General features: G+C 35.8%; 3 protein-coding genes and 1 pseudogene across 3 annotated transcripts in view; 1 reads left to right on the top strand and 3 right to left on the bottom strand.

Moving 5' to 3' along the window:
- Nucleotides 1-2,319, bottom strand: part of LOC127741647 (putative disease resistance protein At3g14460) — a 27,985-nt gene extending 25,666 nt beyond the window's left edge. The window contains exon 1 of the mRNA XM_052254616.1: nucleotides 2,288-2,319. The gene's annotated coding sequence lies outside the window, so the exon portion shown is untranslated. The remainder of the gene's footprint in view (nucleotides 1-2,287) is intronic.
- On the bottom strand, nucleotides 1,054-2,211 carry LOC110275169 (putative disease resistance RPP13-like protein 1; annotated as a pseudogene).
- An 8,157-nt stretch (nucleotides 2,320-10,476) lies between the features above and the next one.
- Nucleotides 10,477-13,046, top strand: LOC107464221 (polyadenylation and cleavage factor homolog 4). The gene is made up of 4 exons (XM_016083153.3): nucleotides 10,477-11,006; nucleotides 11,838-11,939; nucleotides 12,025-12,282; nucleotides 12,758-13,046. The coding sequence occupies exons 1-4, from the start codon at nucleotides 10,629-10,631 to the stop codon at nucleotides 12,986-12,988; spliced, it is 969 nt and encodes a 322-aa protein (XP_015938639.1). The 5' UTR covers nucleotides 10,477-10,628; the 3' UTR covers nucleotides 12,989-13,046.
- A 2,411-nt stretch (nucleotides 13,047-15,457) lies between these two features.
- On the bottom strand, nucleotides 15,458-16,174 carry LOC127741493 (uncharacterized). Its single transcript, XM_052254132.1, has one exon. It carries the CDS (start codon nucleotides 16,172-16,174, stop codon nucleotides 15,458-15,460), a length of 717 nt encoding a protein of 238 aa, XP_052110092.1.
- Nucleotides 16,175-21,774: the final 5,600 nt, after the last annotated feature.

Here is a 21,774-nt window from a genome sequence, read left to right as displayed (position 1 = left end):
ATTCTACCTTACAACTTTCAATCGATTGTTTTGTGATATAGTGTAAACCAATCGATTGAGTTATCATTCAATCGATTGTTTTGAAAAACCAATCGATTGAATTTCAAGGAAACACGATTTGGAAGCCATGGACGAACGTAACGAGATCAAAGTTAATTTTTTAATCAATTGAAATTATTAAGATGAATGGAGGATATAATTGGTTGTTATTTTTGTATTTGATTGTTAATAAATATAATTGATAATTGATAAAATAATAATTTATAAAATAAAAAATTATTTTTTATAATTAAATAAAATATATGGAGTTGATTTGTAATTAAAATTAGTTCAAGGACTACGTAGCAATTGATAAAAAAACTCTAAAAACATGTTTTCTACTTGGACCACTAAGTGATCCAAAGGTTCCTGAACCACCGAATCCTGTGCCGAGTTTGTTACACCAGAAAACAAAAATCACAGAAAGTTCCCTTTAACAGAAAGTGTTATATATCCTATTTGTTTGAGGTGATAAAGATGACGAGTGGTTCAGTGCTGCTATTTCAGGCAATGATTTTATAGGAAATGACAAAACTCTCGATTGTTGTTGTAAGAGCCAAGGAATGCTTTTAACATTAATTGATTGACGATATCCATACGAAGAAAAATCTAAAGTTGTTCTCAAGTGTGCTGCTCTCTTACGGGCCTCTCCAAATGACGTGATGATATCCCTAGATTCTGAAGAAAAGGACAAATGACGAATTTTGCTATTTACCCGTGTATATTCTCAAAATTTTCCAACAAAGAACATTGTTAGATCATGCATGAGATCATGCTTACAAATAATCCTCTCTCAGTAATAGAAGGTTAAAAAAATGACCTTGAAACTAATTCATCAAAATATGCACGATCAATATTTTTTAATATGTTGTTTTCCTTTGGTCATAAAAGATCTCCAGCAATTCATAACAAGATTAATTCGTCTTTGTCAAATTCATAATTCTTAAGATATAAAGAACAATAAACAAAACAACACTTTAAATATGAAAGGAGATAATGATAATTGACTTTTAATCAAGAAACAATCTTATAATCATCGTAAGAAAATTTCCAAATTTTACATTCAAGTTCCCAATCCCCTTCATGATACTTATTGTGCAATAAGCCTCCAAGTGTCTTCATAGCCAAAGGTAATCCCTTACACTTTTTAACAAATTTTCTATCAACTGGTTCTAAAGTTGTATATTGTTTAGAATCTGTAGAAATAGATGAATGCTTCAAAAACACTAACCAACAATCTTCCAACAACAAACTTAGTCGATAATGTAGATTATTAGCAGCAAATACAGAAACCACATTTTCACTATGGGTTGTTCGGACAATCTTACCTCTATTATTCTCAAACCGAAAAGGTTCTAGAAATTTCTCCCACATGTCTTGTTGATCATGCCAGACATCATCTAAAACAACTAAGAAGGTCTTTTCTGTCAATTTTTCTTCAGATTAGTTTGAAGTAAATCAAAAATTCAAAATTATCCAGGATACAGGGAGAAGAATCTATTCTCCCTATTATTGTCCTTGTAATATGAAGAGGGTCTGGATTTTCAGCAACATACGCCCATGCTTTAGTATCAAATTTTCCGAGGACTTTGACATCATTGTAAACCAATTGAGTCAAAGTAGTTTTTTCTATCCTGCCCATACCCACAATATGAATCACAGTCGCAAGTGATTCAGTATTGCAGGTATCATCTAACAACAAATTGATTATGTTCTCCTTGTCTTGGTCCCGACCAAATACGTCAGAACTTACAACAAGAGATGTTGAAGGGATTTTCCATGATGTGTCCAACTTGGCACTCTCTTTCAGACCAAGTTTACCTTTTTGTCCTACAACGGACTCTAGTGTGCCAACTATTTTTTCATGACATTGACACCACTATCTTCAATACATGAATCAATATAGTGAGACCAGGGAGAAGAGTTACCTAGATCCCTTGGAGTGGCAGTGGCAGCTTTAGTGGCGAGTTCATCGAGCAAGTCATCAGCCATATAGAGCGCATCATGGAGATCAACAAACCACTTCTTCACTCTATTGTTACCGAACTGCTTCAGCTCAGCATCATCAAGCACAGGTTCAACATCACACAGATAATCATCCAATTTTTCAAGCAACATCCGAGCAGAGTAGTCACCTTCGAGGATAGAGTCATCTTTAAGTATTAAAGACATCTTCTTTCAAATAGCATCAACAACAGAAGAGAGATAAGCTCCACCTTCAAGTTTTGAAGCCATGATTCAAAATTAGGTGCAGCAGATGATGAAAAAAGAATGAAAGGGGTAGAGAGAAGTTATTGTAGCTAGATCGATATAATGTATTCAGATCTCTGGGTTTTCTCAAGCACAACAGATATCCAAATAATAAAACGGATATCCAACTAAGTAAATAGCTACTCGGGGATCGATCACCTCGAGACCAACAAAACATAAATTCAAATAACTCAATGGATATCCAAATAAGTAAACGGCTACCCGGGATCGATCACCCCGAGGCCAACAAAACGGATATCCAAATAATAAAAAATGGTTTCCCTGAAATCGATCACTTCGAGGCAAACCAAACGAATTTCCAAATAACAAAATGGATATCCAAATAACAAAAAACGGCGGCCCGGGGATCGATCACCCCGAGACTAACAGAACGGATATCTAAATAACAAAACAGATATCCACATAATAAAAATGGCGGCTCAGGGATCAATCACCCCGAGGCCAACAAAACAGATATCCAAATAATAAAACTGATATCCAAATAAGTAAATGGTGGCCCGGAGATCAATCACCCCGAGAACAACAAAAAGGATATCCAAATAAGTAAACAGCGAGTAGGGGATCGATCACCGCGAGGCCAACAAAACGGATATCCAAGTAACAAAACGAAAAACGGTGACTCGAGAATCTATCACTTGCGAAACCAACAAAACAGATATCCAAATAAGTTAAATGGCTACCCCCAGAAACTGATCACCTCCGAGGCCAACAAAACGGATATCCAAATATGCTAAATAAGCAAAGTATTAAAATAAGTTCACAATAACGGCCCAAAAAGGCCAGACAAAACAAGCATAAGCTGACGGTCTTCCAACTCACGGAAAGCCAAACTCACTAACATCCCGCCATTCGGCGCAGAATGACATCACACCCTTTCCAAGTACCTCACGACATCCCCATAATAGAAAACCAAAAAACAAGCTCCTTGCTAAGCGACAACGGCGAGGAAAAGGTTCCTCCAGCGATGAGACTGAGCACGCTCACTCTCTCACTCTGGGGGCAACTATTACAGACCCGATTCTTGGGTCCCACACCGGAACGGCCTCCGACTCGGTTATCAAGGGTTTGTCTCCTTTTAACGGCCCAAAACGGTCCTACAATCTCTAACCAAACATTCGAATTCAAATACCTCTCTTATCTTAGTTAATAGTCAGATTAGAAAAGATGAGATAACTACCACCAGTTATATAAAAGGGTGTCAGAGGCCCCCTCAGATACTCACTCATTCCTCACACCTCTTAGATCCATTATGACTTGAGTGTCAGAGTGTCTTTGTAGGTACTCACCCCATTGCTCCAGTCAAATAATCCGGCGACCGCCTCAACTCGCAAGTCCCCGATCCATCTCACAATCCGTACCAGAGACTTCTGGTACAGAATACACGAAAACAAAAAAATTATAAAAATAATATTAATATTAATATTAATATTTATATTTATCTCAAATATTTAGAAAAAAAATTCTATCCTTTGTTTTTTATTTAAAACCTAACTTTTTTTGATAGTATATTTAAAACCTAACTTGTCTTTTGAGACAATGATTAAAATAATTGAGTTGTGTTGTGAAATAAATAAATAAATAAAGGAGATATAACGATATAATAAGTATAAATAGAAGATTGGAGAGTTGATATTTACTAATATAATTATCTCACTATAATATAAGTAATTTATATATTTACTATTATATTGCAACTTAAAAAAACTCACTGAAAAATAGTAAGAAAGAGAATTTTATATGTTATTACAGTGTAAGAGAGAAAGAGATAGAGAAATATTTTGTTTTATATATTGTTGTGTGTTCTTGTATCAGAATTAAGTTCTCTATTTATACACGTACATGGTCATTACTTTCAAACTTCATTAAATATAATTTCTCTTGAAAACCTGAGCCTTCCACCTTTGGAAAGATTGAACCGCCCATTCCTTGAAAAAGTCTCAGGCTATTAAATGGGCATCCATCACATCACAATACTCTCCCATGGATATCTATTTAGAATTATACCTCATTAAAATCTTACTAAAGAAAAATTTAGTGGAAAAAAGTTTAGTGAAGGAAAAAGAGTACAAAATCCTTTGTGATGGGAACAGCCTCATTAAAAACCTTGTCAAGAAAAACCCAATGGAAAAAAAATCTGATCAAGAGAAAAAGAGTACAGTCTCCTCCTCTTGTCAATATTATTTAATATCTCGAAATCGGCCCATCCCAATCTGATGTACCAATCTTTCAAAGGAGGATTTTGGGAGTGACTTTGTGAACAAATCTGCCAGATTATTGCTTCAGTGGATCTATTGTACATCAATTGTTCATTGATTTTGGAGGTCATGAGTGAAGAAGAATTTGGGAGAAATATACTTTGTTCTATCACATTTGATGCATCCACCCTTAAGTTGAGCAATGCATGTTGTATTATCTTCAAATAGAACAGTTGGAACTATCTTATGATCAATCAGTCCACAAGATGATAAAATATATTGGATCAAACTCTTGAGCCAAAAATACTCACGGCTTGCTTCATGTATCGCTAGTATTTCGGCATAATTAGAGGATGTTGCAGCTAGGGCTGGAAGTGAGTCAAGCCAACTCATGAGCCAGCTCGAGTTTAACTCATTAATAGCTCGATAAGCTGAACTCGTGAGCTGGTGAGCCGAGCTTCTCATTAGCTTGTGAGCTGATTCGAGTATATATATATATATATGATCTTATTTATTTAAAATTTTATATTTATTTTTTACATATAATTTTGATGTAGGACATAAATAAAAAATTTATAATTGATAGATAAACAATATATAAAATTTATTTTTTAATATTTTTTAATATATATAAGCTATAATTTATTGATATAGAATTATAGATTATGTTCCTACTATTTAAGACAGCTCATGACTTTCGTTGAGCCGAGTTTGAGCTTATGAAATAGGCTTGATTGTTAATTAGTTGAGCCATGAGCCAAGCTTAATTTTCATGAGCCGAGCTTAAGCTTGTCTAGCTCGACTCATCTCGGCTCACTTCCAGCCCTAGTTGCAGCAATCATCTATTTTGTGGACCTCCATGATATAGCTGTATCACCATATATGAACAGGTATCCTGTTTGAGATCTCCCTTTTTGTGGATCATTAAAGTATCCTGCATCTGCATAGCCAACTATTTGTGACTTGGATCCATATGGATAAAACAATCCCATATCAACCGTTCCATGAAGATATCGAAAGATTTGTTTGATTCCATTCCAATGTCTTCTGGTTAGAGAGAAACTATACCTTGCTAGAAATTTATCGCAAATGATATGTCAGGTCGTATATTATTAGCAAGATACATTAGCGCTCCAATGGTACTAAGATATGGTACTTCAGGACCAAGGATATCTTCATTTTCTTCTTTAGGGGAATTGATCATTTTCCACATCCAAAGACCTTACGATCATTGAGATACTTATTGGATGTGACTTATCCATATAAAATCTTTTCAAGATCTTTTCTCTGTGTGTTGTTTGATGAACAAAGATCCCATTTTTTGTATGTTCGATCTGCAAGCCGAGACAAAATTTAGTCTTTTCAAGATCTTTTATCTCAAACTCTTCTTTTAAAACTTTTATAATTGTTGGAATCTCTTCATTAGGGGTTCCAATGATATTTAAATCATCAATGTAGACAGCAATTATAATGAATCCAGATGCAGATTTCTTTATAAAAACTCATGGGCAGATATCATCATTCTTAATTCCGTTTTTGGTCAGATACTCAGTAAGACGATTATACTACATTCGTCCAGATTGCTTTAGACCATATAAAGATCTTTGCGATTTGACTGAGTATAATCCATGTGAATATTCATTGGACAATTTAGATATCTTTAATCCTTCTTTGACTTTCATATAGATATCACAATCTAATGAGCCGTATAAGTAGGCTGTTACCACATCCATTAAATGCATATGTAATTTGTGGTATGCGGATAAACTGACCAAATAATGCAATGTTATTGCATCCACTACATGGGAACATGTTTCTTTATAATCTATATCGAGCCTTTGTGAAAAACCTTGTACCACAAGTTGAGCTTTGTAGCGTACAACTTCATTTTTCTCATTTTGTTTTCTCACAAATACCCATCTATATCTAATAGATTTTACATCTTCCGGTGTATGGACTACAGGTCCAAAGACTTCACATTTTACAAGTGAGTCTAACTCAGCCTTCATAGCTTCTTCCCATTTTGGCCAATCATTTCTTTGTCAACATTCTTCGACTGTTCTTAGCTCAAGATCCTTACTTTCATACATGATATTTAATGCCACATTATATGCAAATTTTTCATTGACAATTGTTTTATTTCGGTCTCATTTCTCTCTTGTAAAGACATAATTTATCGAGATCTCATTATTTTCACAATTTTCTGGTACCTGAACGTCTTCTGGCGTTAAAACTATATTAGAATTTTGGACAACTGCAGGTATCTTTAATATGTATTTATCTTTTTCAACAGGAATAGTATTTACCTCTTCTTTTTCGAGATTTTTGTCTTTGGAACCAACAGGCCTACCACACTTTTGGCGTGAATTTGTTTCAGTGGCTATTTATTCGACTGAGACATCAATTTGAATTGGAGCATTTTCGGCTGGTATATAAGATTTAGTTATTCTTTTCGTATTAGAAAATGCATCAAGCAATTCATTTGTTATTCTTTACAAACGTATAATCTTTTGAACTTCTAGTTCACATTGTTCTGATGGAGGATCTAAATGCACTAACGATGATGCATTCCAATTAAGTCCCTTTTCAGGAAGCTTATTCTCTCCCTCTAATGTTGAAAATTTTGATTCATCAAAATGACAGTCCGCAAATCGGGCTTTAGAAATACCTCACTATAAAGAGAGAATCATATCCAATATATATTCCTAATTTTTTTTGGAGTCCCATTTTTGTGCAAGAAGATAGTACAATGGGAACATATATCGCACACCCGAATATTCTTAAATGAGAAACATTTGGCATCTGGTCAAAAGCTTATTGCATAAGAGAGAACTGATGGTAACTTGTTGGTTTCAAATGAATAAGTGCTGCGGCATGTAAAATAGCATGCCCCCAAACCGAGGTTGAGAGATTTGTTCTCATAAGTAACGGTCTAGCAATTAATTGGAGGCACTTAATAAGTGATTCTGCTAACCCATTTTGTGTGTGAACATGAGCTACTTGATGTTCAATGGTTATTCTGTTAGCCATATAATAAGCATCAAAGGCTTGAGAAGTAAATTCACCAGCATGATCAAGACAAATTGCTTTTACTAGATTTTATGAAAACTATACTTTTAATCGAATAATTTGAGCAAATAATCTCGCAAATGCCAGGTTGCGAGAAGCCAATAAGCACACATGTGACCATCTCGAAGATGCGCTTATTAGAACTATAAAATATCTAAAAGATCCACATGATGGATGAATAGATCTACATATATTGCCTTGAATCCTTTCTAGGAATTTTGGAGACTCAAATCCAATCTTTACTGGTGATGGCCTTAAAATTAGCTTTCCTTGAGAACATGCAGCACAACAAAATTCACTAGATTTAAGAATCTTCTTATTCTTTAGTGAATGTCGATGGGAGTTTTCAATAAGAATAAATTATTATTTGTACCCATGAAAGATACAGACGCTGACAAATGTACCTATATAAGAATAAAATGACAATTGTAACCACAGAAGACCGTTTCTGTGTGCCAAGAGTACCCTAACGGACCAATTACGTAACCAATGTCTGGGAACTCTTGGCACACAGAGGCTATCTTCCGTGGTTACAATTGTCGTTTTATTCTTATATTGATACATTTGTCAGCGTCTGTATCTTTTATGGGTACAAATGGTAATTTATTCTTTTCAATAATTCTCCTCATCATGGTTGTTCTCGGATGACCCAATCGATCATACCAAGTTATGAATTCATTTGGGCTGGTAAACTTCGGATTTAGAATGACATGTGATTCAATTGCACTAATTTTAGTATAATATAACCCAGATGAAAGTGAGGATAACTTTTCTAATATAACATTTTTATTTGAATCATGAGTTGTGATATACAAGTATTCATGATTTTCCTCATTCATTATTTCAATATAATATTCATTTCGTCGAATATCTTTAAAACTCAATAAGTTCCTTAGAGACTTAGTAGACAATAGTGCATTATTTATTATGAATTTTGTTTCTCCAAGAAACAAAATTATAGCTCTTCCAGAGTCTTCTATCACATTACCTGAGTCAATAATAGTATTAACATATTCTTCTTTTGTCCCAAGATGAGTAAAATATATATTACTTTTGAGAATGGTGTGTGAACTTGCACTATCTGCAAGGCAAACATCTTCACTATATGTCCTTGCCATTTTCTTCAATGACAAATAATAATAAAATGAGTAGAAATATTTACACGGTAAAATTATTTTCTTGATTGAAAATATTTTTCTAAGAAGTATAATATATACTAAAAATTTTATTATTATTATCTTGGCACATTCAGTAATTTTGAAATTCATAAATATTTTATTAAACATTATTTATATACATCGTACTTGAAATTCAGATGTATAGAAAATAACTTTAAAAAAAGATTTTTATATTATTTATTTACATGAGTACTTAACAAACCCACATATAAAACTATTCCATCATTAATTAAATGACCAATATTTCCTTCAGCATTCTCAAAGAAATCAGATACTTCATAATGAGTGGTGTAATTTTCAGCATCGTTTGAAACAAAATTCGTCTCCTTTCTTTTGTCGTCATTTTTCAAAGATGCTTGATAAAGATCGACTAGGTGCCGTGGGGTACAACAGTTACGTGACCAATGGCCCTTTCCACCACAACGGAAACATTTATCATCTATTAATTTATTTTGTCCATTGTTTCTTTCTTTATCCCACTCTGGTGATATTCTTTCTTATGAACATAATTTTTTTTATAATTTTTTTTTGTTGCCAAAACCTTGCCATTTACCTCTTCTGGGGTTATGATTTGCCGCATTTGCTTCGGAAAATGGAGCGGCAGCTGGATGCGCTTCATGATTTTTTAAAAGCAACTCATTGTTGCGTTCAACAACAAGAAGACAAGAAATTAACTCAGAATATTTTTTAAATAATTTTTCTCGATACTACTATTGCTGCTACAGGAGGTTGAAAAAGTTTTCTTTAACATATCATTATCAGTTATCTTTTTCCCACATAATTTCATTCGTGAGGTGATTCGAAACATTGCTGAATTATATTCATTTATGGATTTAAAATCCTGTAGACGGTATCTCCAAGATCCATTGAATTAAGATGGATTTCAGCATCTAGTATCCATGATAAATAGTTATTTCCAGATATATCAAGAGTATTAAATTCAAGATGAGAGAATTTTGACATAATAAAAATTTATTATCTGAATCTTCCTAAAATTTGATGAGAGTCTCGTGCTGATAATGTGTTGTGAAATAAATAAATAAAAATATAATAAATATAAATAAAAGACTAATATAATTATCTCACTATAATATAAATAATTTATATATTTACTATTATATTGCAACTTAAAAAACTGGTGGAAGTCAATAACGGTAGGGGTGGCAAAACGGGTTGAACCCGTCGGGTCGACTCGCTAAAAAAAGACGGGTCGGACTAGGATTTGGAGCTCGCTAGATTAGAAAAAATTCGCCAAACCTGCACCGCCAAATTGGCAGATTTTGGTGGGGCAAGGCGGGTCAGTCCGTCGGGCCAAATATTTTTATTATTATTATTTTTTTATTAAATAAAAGAGTGATTATTATTATAAAATTAATAATTATAGAATTTTGAAACATTTTTTTGTTTTTATTCTTCTTTTAGTTATTAATTTTATTTCACAATTTCATATATTTGTTCAAATTATGTGACTTATTTTTTAAAATAAAGATGATTCTATTGACAAATATTATTTTAATTAATTTTATTAGAATTAAATATTAAAAAAATAATAAAAAATTATATTATAATTTGATTATTTTTTATTGTATTTAATTTTTTAATTATTATTTTTTAGTTAATTTTAATAAATTTTATTTTTTAAATAAAGAAAGCCAAATAAATTAGTGCGACGATCCGTGAATCCACCATAATAAAGCGGAACAAACTAACATTTTAACCCATCTTAATTGGCAGGAAGGACCTAGACAGAAGGGGCGAGTTGGACGGAACAGCCCACTTTGCCGCTGATAAATAACGGTGACGCACTTCAGTTCCACCCACTGATCAAAAACCCTAACCTTAACCCTAGTTCACTTCATCTCTTCTGCATATTCTTATGTACTCTGAAAATCTGATGGTGTCCGCTGAAAACCCTAGACCCTTCGCGTTTCAGCAACATCTGTCTTCTTCTTCGTCTACTACTACTTCGGCCAACGCGAAACCCATGAGCAATGAGATCGCACAGATGCCTCCCCCTTCCACTCTCGGTTGCAGGTTCGAGGCTATGCTCAAGCTGCGCGACGACGAGCTCAGGGCCACTGCCGGTCACGTGCCCCCTCCGTCTACGGAAGAAATCGTTCAGCTGTACGAGATGCTGCTGTCGGAGCTCACGTCCAATCAGAAGCTCATTATCAACGATCTCACCTTCATCGCTGTGCACCAGAGGGAGCATGCCAGGGGCATCGCCGACGCTATCTGCGCTCGGATTCTCAAGGTCTGTCTCGGTTTCCGCGGAAAAGTTCCTCTCTTTTTCTTTTTGTTCTCGGAATTTTGTAAGAATCCCATTTTGGAGCTAGGATCGAAGATACTGCCACTGTTATATTTGGGTGAAAGTTTCAGTTTTCGTAACTTGAATGACAGAAGTTGGGTTCAAAGTCTTTCGGATTTTATTTTATTTTGTTGTTTTTGACTTTTTGTTTCTAACAATGAAAGGTGTGTGTGTGTGTGTGTGAGAGGGGACTTTAGTAACTCTGCTATTTCTGCTTTTAGGTCTAATCTTATCTGAAAAGCAGTGTCGCCCAGACATAGAGTGAACAAATGGGTTATCCTCAACTCGTACTATATTATGTGTATTATCATCATTCAACTAACACAATTAGTTGCTAATGGTCATTCAAAGAACAGGAATTAGTGCAATCTAACTGATTAGAAAAGGGAAGATTAGGTGAAAGTATGCAAACACGTTTGAGTACTTTAATTCCTTTCAGGAAACTCTTTAAGGGGGCGTGCAAATTGAATCTGGCTTCGTATCTAAAGGAAGTTGTTACTTTACTTTTGCTGAATTGAAGTCTTGCTATAACTTGCCAAAGAAAGGTCCATTATCGGGTATTTGATTATATATAGGCTTAGGAACACTTTCTCAGATTTCTTTTCACAAATACAACAGATCAGAAGAAATGATATACCTAAATTCTATATTGTTAATGATGGACTACAGCTATGTAATTTGTGACTAAGTGGTAGAGAGTTAGTTTGGGGTTGATTTTTAGAACCTCTGTTGAATTATACGCCTTGTTATGCCACTTGTTGAATCTCCTTTGTGCAGGTGCCTGCAGAGCAAAAGCTTCCTTCACTCTATCTCTTGGACAGTATAGTGAAGAACTTTGGACAGGAATATGTTACATACTTTGCATTACGCCTGCCCGAAGTAGGTCAATTAGATTCACATTATTGTTTTACTTTGTATCATTTTGTTCTGTTCACTGAAACTTCTCGTTCTGTTCTGTCTCCAGGTTTTCTGTGAGGCATACAGGCAGGTTCAGCCTCATTTGCACCCTGCTATGCGCCATCTCTTTGGCACCTGGTCAGAAGTCTTTCCACCGTCTGCCCTACGCAAGATTGAAGCTGAGTTGCAACTTTCTCAAGTAGTTAATAATAGTCAATCGTCCAACATGAATCCCCTCAGAGCATCTGAATCTCCTAGTCCAAGTCATGGCATACATGTAAATCCAAAGTACCTGCAGCAGTTGGAGCGCTCTACTGTAGATAGTGTAAGCTCTTCATTGGCATCTCTGTCTTTCATGCAAAAAATGTCCAGGGGCTAGTCTGACACTTGTTTTTATCAGCTTATTCCCCAAGGTTGTAATTTTTATAGAGCTGTTTTTTTGTACACACGTTACCCCAACCAGAGTAAATTTTTGTGACAAATATCTTGTTTCATCTCAGATGTTAGGATCTTTCTCTACCCGTTCTCCTCTCCTCTCCCTCTCTCTCTCTCTCTCTCTCTCTCTCTCTCTCTCACACACACGCGCGCACACACACACACACACACACACACACACACACATGGGCGGGTTCCAGACTGGTGTGGCTGTGGTTGTCGCCCTGTGCTTAGGTGGTTAGCGACGGAGACACATCCTAACAAGCCCTTCTTTAGTTGCCCCAACTATAATGTGAGCGAAGGTAACTGATTTGTAATCTAATGCTTTTTTTTTGTGACATTAATTTGAGGAGGGTTGTTTGCAGACAAGTGGGAAAGAATGGTGTGGCTTATTCGTCGGGGATGATTGTGTGCAAGAGGAGCTGCTTGAAAAAGCTGTTCCAGGAGATGATGATGGTGAAAGGAAAATGAACTTTGCATGGCGGGTGGACAAGATGGAAGCAGACATTAGAAATCTGAAATTCATGACTCAAGTTCTTGGGTTTGGGTTGTTGGTAGTTGTAGTTTTTGTAGGAATGGTGCTCTTAAAGAGTTGAGAACATGGCAATGTAACAGAGTACCTAATTTAATGAATGAAAGTTTTTTGGGGTAACATCACAAGGTTCTGTATTGATGTTAGTTTTCTATAATATAATATCCTGTTAGATGAACAAACAGTACATGTTAATAATTAATAGAAAGGCTGATTCAAACCATCTATAGTATTACTTAATCTAAATCAAAATATGACAAAGCATTCATAGTTTTTACACATTGAAGCCATAAGTATTTGGCCATAGCAAGTAATATGACATACTTGACTAAAATTAACAGAATGAATTATAATTTAGAGTGAGCACAATCACAAATTTTTTTTTACAAAAGATGAACAATTCGCATAAGTAATGTCTTGGTATTAAGTTTCACTTCTTTCGTGGGTGCTTAAATCCAGGAGTCGATATAAACTTTAGAAAATTTGTGAATCGTGAGATTGTGGTTGAACTTGCATTCTTCATTGGATCTAGTGCTGTAGTGGGGGTTGGCGATGGTGATCTTCTAGTAGGTAATTTTGTAGGTTTTGTGGCTAGTTCAGCATTTAGTTTAGTGAACTACACAATACACGAACAACAAATGAAAACCCAAACTCAATAGCCACTAAACCCTTTTCAGAGTTAATAGTGAAGAATTAATAAAAATGTATATTAAAGAATTAATGTTAAACCTTTTAAGAATCTTCTGGTACAGAACAACTTGGTTGTGATAGTTCAATCTCTGAAACTTGACCAATTGGAGCATCATTTGTTGCAACCGGAATATTGTTTATAGCAGTAGCAGTAGCAGTAGCTGTACCTGTAATAGTGGCAGTTGCAGTGGCCTGGGCAGTAGCATTGGCAGTAGGTGTGGATGAAGTAGCAGTTGCAGTGGCATGGGGAGTAGCATTGTTAGGATCTTTAGCAGCCTCCACAGCCTTTGTAGCAGCAGCAACATCAAATGCCTTCTTCTTTTCACACCCTCTCTTGGTATGACCCTTTTGCAAACAATACTTGCAGGTGAATTGTCGAACTTGTTTTTTCATGGTTGCACTTGGCTTAGCTTTCTTGCTAGAACTTGTGCCTTCGTCAGAGTCCTTCCTCCTCTTTGTTTGAAGGTTGCCTGACTTCCTCTTGATTGGTGGTGCCAATGGCCTGTTATACTGACTTTGTTCCCAGAAGGCTTGGCCAGGTAGAGGATTAATGTGATACTTGTATGTTTCTTTATAAGACTTCATAGTTATCAATTTGTGGCAAAATTCTTTAGGGTGCTTGTTCACTCGAGCCAGTGCAACACAAGCATGAATGTATGGAATCCCTACAAATAATCATTTACAGGCAGCTCAAATTACAAACAATCATTTATAAGACAACATTAATTGTTGAAGAAAAAAATTGGTTGGGAAATAGAACCTGTCAACATCCAAAACTGGCAGGTACATAATCTTTTTCCAAGTCAACCGCATGGTTGGTAGGACGCCCATGAACCTCAAACTTCTTGCAGCTAGTATCTCCAGCCCATATAGCATGCCAATTTCTGAACTCCTTCCTAACCTTTTCTAGCCTACTTTTGATTACCGGTGGTAACAACCCCAAGTGACTGTCCAACTTGACCTTGTTCTTAGCCATAGTCCTCATGACGAACATCCTCACCTCTTCTAGAAGGGTAACTATTAGCTTTCCCCTTACTTCCTTGATTTTTGAATTGCATACCTCACAAGCGTTGTTGCAAATTGAGTCTAGTTTGGGGTTGTGTCTGAACTGTGACCTCATCCATGCCTCTCTAGACCACTTGGATACGCCCATGCATCCTCGTTCATCCTCTTGATCCTATCCATGTATTCCTGAATCACAAGAATTGAGAGAGATGAACATTGTGCATACAACAAATATTGACTAACTTAAAGTAAAAAGAGACCACTGTCCTTACATACCTTAAACTCTTTAAATGTAGTTTCTTGTGCGCACTCCCATAATAGTCCCCTTAGCTCCAAGTCCTTCTACTGCTTGTTAAAATTTCGCCACAAATGGCACACACAGAAACGTTGACCCACATCAGGTATCACCACTGTCATGGCAGACAGTAATTCCTAAAGGCAGCAAATATCATGTTACAGAAACACATACAACAGCAATAACAACTTTTCATGGTAAATCCTTACTCTATCACTCGTTCACCATAATAGCCCCCAACTTTAATCATCATTCACCATAACAATCCCTAACTTGTTTAGTCGTTCACCATAATATAGTCCTTAACTATCGTTCTCGTTCACCATAACAGTCCCTAAATTGAACCATTCAGACTCTATCTAAGTTAAACCAGTAAGCAAGTATAACAAATATAGTAATTAATCAAACAAGAACATAGTTTACAATCATCAATCACAGAATTTGTCTACACTTTATGTACTACTAAGGTGTAAACCAATTGAACACAGTTTACTCCATTCAGTTTAATATGAGATCATAAAGGTGATGCTAGATGAGTACCTTTTACATATCAGAGATGAAGTTCCACCCATGAGTCTTATAGTCTCCATGGTCTTCATGTAGCAACTCTAGAAACCACCTCCATTTCTCAAAGTTCTCCACTTCTACAATTGTCCACGCAATAACATATATATGGTGATTAGCATCTTGTCCAACAGTAGATAGGATTTTTCCCCCGAATACAGTTTTCAAAAAGGCCCCATTAAGTCCAATTAATGGACAAAAACCAGCCCTGAAACTAGATTTGCACTCACTCAAACAGATGTACATCCTCTCAAAGATGACGTCATCACTAGGTTGTGGTTTTGTGCAAATCTGAACTGTCAATCCCGGGTTGGTCTTCAACAGAGTTTCACCATAGTCCCTCAACATGGCATATTGCTCCTTTGTATCCCCATAAACTACATTCCTAGCATCACACAATGCCTGTGATATTGAATTCCTATTGAGCGACAAATCGTATTTCGTCTTGAAAAAAGTTGTAGCCTCACAGTTCCTGAAATCGGGATATTTCCTTAGCTTTTTCATCAACTTACCTACTACCCAGTTTTTATTTGCTGCCCTGTTCCTATCCTCTCTTGGACAGGTCTGATCATTCAAGAATGTCTTCACTTGCCAGCAACTGTCTCCGTGGTCCCTCGAGACGTATACGACCCATTTGCAATCCTTCACCTTACATACTGCCCTTACCCTTTTGCTGTCGTTCTTCCTGAACTTCATCCATCTCCCTTCTTTTATAGTAAACTCCCTCACTGCCTATTTGAACTCCCACTTAGTGTTGAATTTCATGCCTACTTCCAAATGCAATTCCCCAAACCTAGCACCGTGCCTAAACATCGGAAATACATCATCCGAACTTTCTTTTCCACCCAGCTCATCCTTTGAATTTGGTGGGTTTTCATCTCCAAAGAGTGCCATGAATGGGTACCATCCAATTCTGAACCCGGATCAAAAGCGTCATAATTATCAGCCCTGCCCCCCCTAATGAATCCTATGTCCACATCTTTATCAGAAACGTCCTGCACAAATGCATCATCATCAATGCAAACCTTGGACTTCCCTTTTTCCTTTCTACTCTCTGGCTAGACCTTCTTTCTTGCACTGGGTTTTCTAACTTTCTTCTCGGACAAAGGAATGTTGTCTCCAATGCCCGATTCACCTGAACTATCTTCCGGATCTTGTGGCTTATATGCCTCGTCCTCAGCACTCTCATAGCTATCATGAGAATCTGAGTCAGAGGATAGAATAACATGGTCACCTCCATCTCCCTTTGCTTTGGAAAAACCTTTCCTTGTAGCCTTGGGGGTGGAAGACCTCTGACAATATCTCCTAGAACTAGTGACTTTGTTTTGTGTGAGTATGGGTTTGGGTTTGGGAACTGTCTTGGACTTAGGCTTAGACTTAGGCTTAGGCTTGGACTCCATTTTCGAATTCATATTGATCTCCTTTGGTACTGCGTCTTTATCTTGGGGCTTATATGTTACTATGCTCAAACTCATTGGAGGTTCCCTCTCGGTAGTAGTTTTCGGAAGGGGGTTTATCACATTCCTAGCATTCGACTTTGCTTGCTCTCCAAGATCCCTCACCTGGTCATCAATGTGCACAATAACATCCTGCCCTTGTAGTATCTAGGGTTCTGAAATACTATGTTTAATGTAGACATCAACTACACCATTGTTCTTTCCACTCTGAGAACACATCTCCCTCAACTCGTTATCAGAGTTTAAATGTCTCAAACCCACTTCCAGGCTCATTCCTAGCACCTACCACCAAACTTCCTTCATTTTCTCATAGCCTAACTCTTTGAAGTAATTTATTAGGTAGAATGTATCCAACATGTCCACATCAAGCTCACCCAAACAGTGCTTATTGTGAGGATAATATGTCCATCTCCCATCCTTACCCTTCTCAAAATTTTTCCCATGATGAAACATTATATCTAACACTTCGGCGTCCATCTGCAACATAACAGAAGAAAAAATAAATTTAACACACATGCAACACAAAAATAATAAATAACAACCAAATTATGCACCATTAGAGATTGCCCCTGTTCTATTGAAAAGAAACAGAGCATCCAGCAGCGGTCGGAACATATCAACAAGAAAAACCCTAACACCATATGGATTCCAACAAAATTTCAATGCATCATATAAGAGTAACTTAAACAATCACCCGTCCGAAGAATGAAAAATGATCCAAAATTTTTTTTAAAAAAATTAACTGACCTTGAAGCTAGATTAAACGGTTTCTCACTCTTTGCTTCAATGGATTCGCACGGACCTTCTACCAAGTTTAGTGCAACAACGGTAAGAAAGCAGCGAGCAAGCAGCAGTGCCCTAGGCTATCGCCACTGTCTCTAGTTATGGAGGAGGAAAACAAGCGTTGAGAGAGATGAGAAAGTATGAAAAAGACGTAACGAATGACAAACTCTTTACTCAAGCAATCATTACATTCCCTGGGATCAAAGTGGTGACGTTTAGGCTTTAAAACGTTTCACCCATAAAACGACATCGTTTCGTAGGTCTTAGGTGTCAGTGGCTGTGCCACATAAGTAAGTCCGTCGCTGAGTCACACCGGAATTTCAGTGAAGAACTATTATATAGCCCGGAACGCAATCTCAAGGATATGAATAGTGCAATTAAAATATAAGAGGCTAAATTGGTGCACGAGTCAAATCTGAAAGAACACTAAAAATTTAGGAGGAGTTTGATTGGAAAGATATGACTCCAAGCGAAACATGTGCAATAATTAATTTATAACATGATAAGGGATAAGCATATTCGTATTCGTATATACCTAAATAATTGTTATTGTTAATGTATAAGCAACAAAACCAACAATTCAACCCCGCATAAAAAAAATTTATATGTGAACAAGTCAAATCCAATTAAAAATCCATTTTAATTTTTTATGCGTCATTTCATAAGGTTTCACTTTCATATTATCAATCTTAATTCTCATACATAATAATATGAAATTGTTTCTTCTAAAGATTTATCATTTTATCGGTCTGGAAAATGAACAATGATTTATTGAAATAGTTTCGTATAGATAATATACTTAAGCTGAATTTATAAATTAAAATGGGCTAACCGAGGTTAATTCGCTTGTTTAGAGAGTAAGTAACTTTTGTCTTTTTTTTTTTTAGATTTGACACTCAAATTTTATAAACTTAACTAAAATACCGAGGTTAATTCACTTGGTTAGAGTAAGTAATTTTGTGTGCTTTTTCTCAGATTTTAAACTCAAATTTCATTGTGTTAAAAGACCAAACTAGAAATGTAAAAAGCTTAAGAAAATTTTTATTTGCTGATCAACGGCAACCAGCTATTAGAAAGGTGCTTCATGATTTTAAACTCAAATTCCAGTTGTGTTCACACCTATTAATTTTTTTAACATTTCTTTGAAAGGTGCTTCATCATAAATTAAGACCACAGGTAGTCACCCAAAAAAAATAAAGTAAAAAACCACTTGCAGATAAAATAGCAACTTAAAATTTCAATGATTTATGACACCTTGGCTCAACATAAAAGAATTTAAATTTTGTCTTGTGCATGGCGATAGATTAGTCATAGCGATAAATTAGTTCTTGGCCTACCCGAATGAAAGATACGGGTAAAAAACCAAAACAAATTCTATATACCCAAAACAACAGAAAAGAGAAAACACTTGATGCCCATATACCTTTTATAAACATGTGTATAAGTGCAGCAGATCACCCTGGATAACATATTAACATAAACTACTGCTGCTTTCAGCGGTTTTGTCACGACCCAAAATGAGCCATGACCGGCGCTTAGGAAGATAAACCCCTAACAAGCTTAACCGACTCAAATATAAGTTGAATAAGAAAGTTACAAATATTTTAAATAAATTTATAGTTTCTAAAATAAATAATTACATATTTTAACAAAAGGTAAAATAAATAAATATGGATGGATCTTGCCTGTGACATATAAAGTATGCACATCTAGAAACTCGACAAAGAATAAGTACTCATGGCAGATCGTTACTCTTGAATAGAAAGTCTCACATAGTCAAGTATTTGTTCTTGAAAAATATTTTTTAAAAAAAGGGGTGAATTTTGTAACTCAGTGACTAGACAATACATCTATAATCAACATGAGACCATATAAACATTATTATCAAAGTAATTTTAATTAGAAAATAGTAATTGATAATAATAAGTGAATCAATAAGGGAGTTCTCATATAGAAACCAAATCAAAAGTCCACACTTGGGCGTCTCCACCTCTATGGGTAGCCCTTTCCTCTCGTGTATCCGTACGGAATAACAGATCCAACGTGTGGCCTACACGTTAGGCTAGCAATGCCCCTGCTAGCTGAGATCTGAGGCAGATGCATCTAGGTTAACATCCAAACCATCGTTAACTACGGTTTTCTAAAACGAGCTTCCTAAACCAATTCAAAACATATAGTTTCAAATACAATAAATCTCTGATCTTTCAAATATAAGGTATCAAATCAAATCGAATCAGATAATACTTTTTCATTAGAAATGTTTCCAATCATACTTTTCAATCATAAGACCATATTTTACCGTTTCAAAGTAATTGAGTGCCAACAAATACTTCAATGCTTGAAAGGTATATATTCGAGTAAAATCAAATATTCTAAAATAATATAAAGCTTACCAAACATATATATAGTCTCATGTAAAATTTATAAGGTATGAAGTTCATAAAAATAATTATTCAACTATAATAAATTAATTATTGTAATCAAATCAAAGTTCTTCAATAACAGTTTTATAAATATAATTAAAAACTCGGAATAACATATACCAAAAAGTTATCGGTTAGAAATATAGCGCCTACTCACAACTTGGTCCCAAGAGACCAAACCCAGAACACCAAACTAAAGGGTACGAAAGAGCACAAAATTTGGATTGGGGGAGCGGTAGCTCCAATAGGCAAGTAGAACAGTGAACATGGGCACAACAAAACAGAAGCGACAATGGCTAAAAGCAGAGCAATGACGACAACATCAGCAACTGTGGTAAAACAGTAGCAAAAACAAAACTGAACAAGCAACCACTAACTAGGTTAAAATGGTGGTGAAATAGAACTGACAGAGGTGCGAAATGCTTCCTACGACATTTTCAAAGGGCAAGGGTTGTGGCAGAAGGCTCCAGTGGAGGAAGAATGGAGGATAGAGTACAGTCGGAGGCAGTCTCTCTCTCTCTCTCTCTCTCTCTCTCTCTCTCTCTCTCTCTCTCTCCCACTCCTCTGGCCCCTCTCAAGCATGGTGACGGTGGTGGCAGTGACTCCCATAGGTGCTGCCTTTCTTTTCCCCTCTTCTCTTCTTCCTTCCTCCATCACTACCCCTCTCCTTCCTCTTTCTCTCTTTTTGTTTTGTCTTCCGTCCGTGGGATAGGGGTGTATATGATAGAGTGAGTGCTAGTGGGTCTAATTTGGAAATTAGGGTTAGGGTTTGGTAAAAGATATAAGGATAGTATAAAATTTTGATAAAATTGGAGGGTTAGATAGTAATAAAAGAAATCAAATGTAAAATGTTTTAAAAAAAATTCAGGACGTTACATTCTAGCCTCTTATAAAAATTTTCGCCCTCGAAAATTGATATAGTATGTAAAATGTTATGTGGTTTTAACACTTTACCAAACATGATAAAGAAGTATAATGGAATGAAAAAGTTACAAAATTGGTTTGTGTTAAAACGACGCGGTTGACATTCATCTACTCTCATTCCCTTGACGACTCAGATATACATAGCACTTTTCACTTTTTTCATCATTCCCAAAGTACATCCGAATTTTAAACATCAGGACTAACCTTTCAACTTGTACTAAAATCTCCTTAATTTCCTCCTCATGACTCTCCTACTTCATAATCTTCTTATGACATCGCACCCTTACAAGTTTTACCTTCTGAATCCATGAGCTGTGTCCTAAAAACTAACGTATCGCTTGCTATATCTAGAAATCGCACGTGACACTGAAACAAGCTCAAGTTTACTCAAAAGGATATAAAACTTATGAAGAGAAAAGCAAACATCATAGATGGTGTTCGCAAGATCTTGGAAGGATGTATAAGATTGCATTAAGCTGTGCAAAAACAATGAAGTGTGCCAAAAAGAGTGTCAATCGCATCCTAATAAGAAAACCTGAATCAGGGAACTTTGATAGAAGCAATAAAAGAAGGATGGAGTATTATATCGGAACAAGTTCAAGCTAAATAAAAAGAGTACATAGCTCACAAGAGATAACCACTAAAGTCGATGTCAATGTTCACGAAAGTTTAAGAGAATGATTAAGAATACAATCAAGTAGGATATCTA

This window comes from Arachis duranensis, chromosome 9 (genome assembly GCF_000817695.3).
Source record: "Arachis duranensis cultivar V14167 chromosome 9, aradu.V14167.gnm2.J7QH, whole genome shotgun sequence".
Lineage (NCBI taxonomy): Eukaryota > Viridiplantae > Streptophyta > Magnoliopsida > Fabales > Fabaceae > Arachis > Arachis duranensis.
Note: the sequence above shows the minus strand (reverse complement) of the source record. Positions and strands in the feature narration are given on the sequence as shown.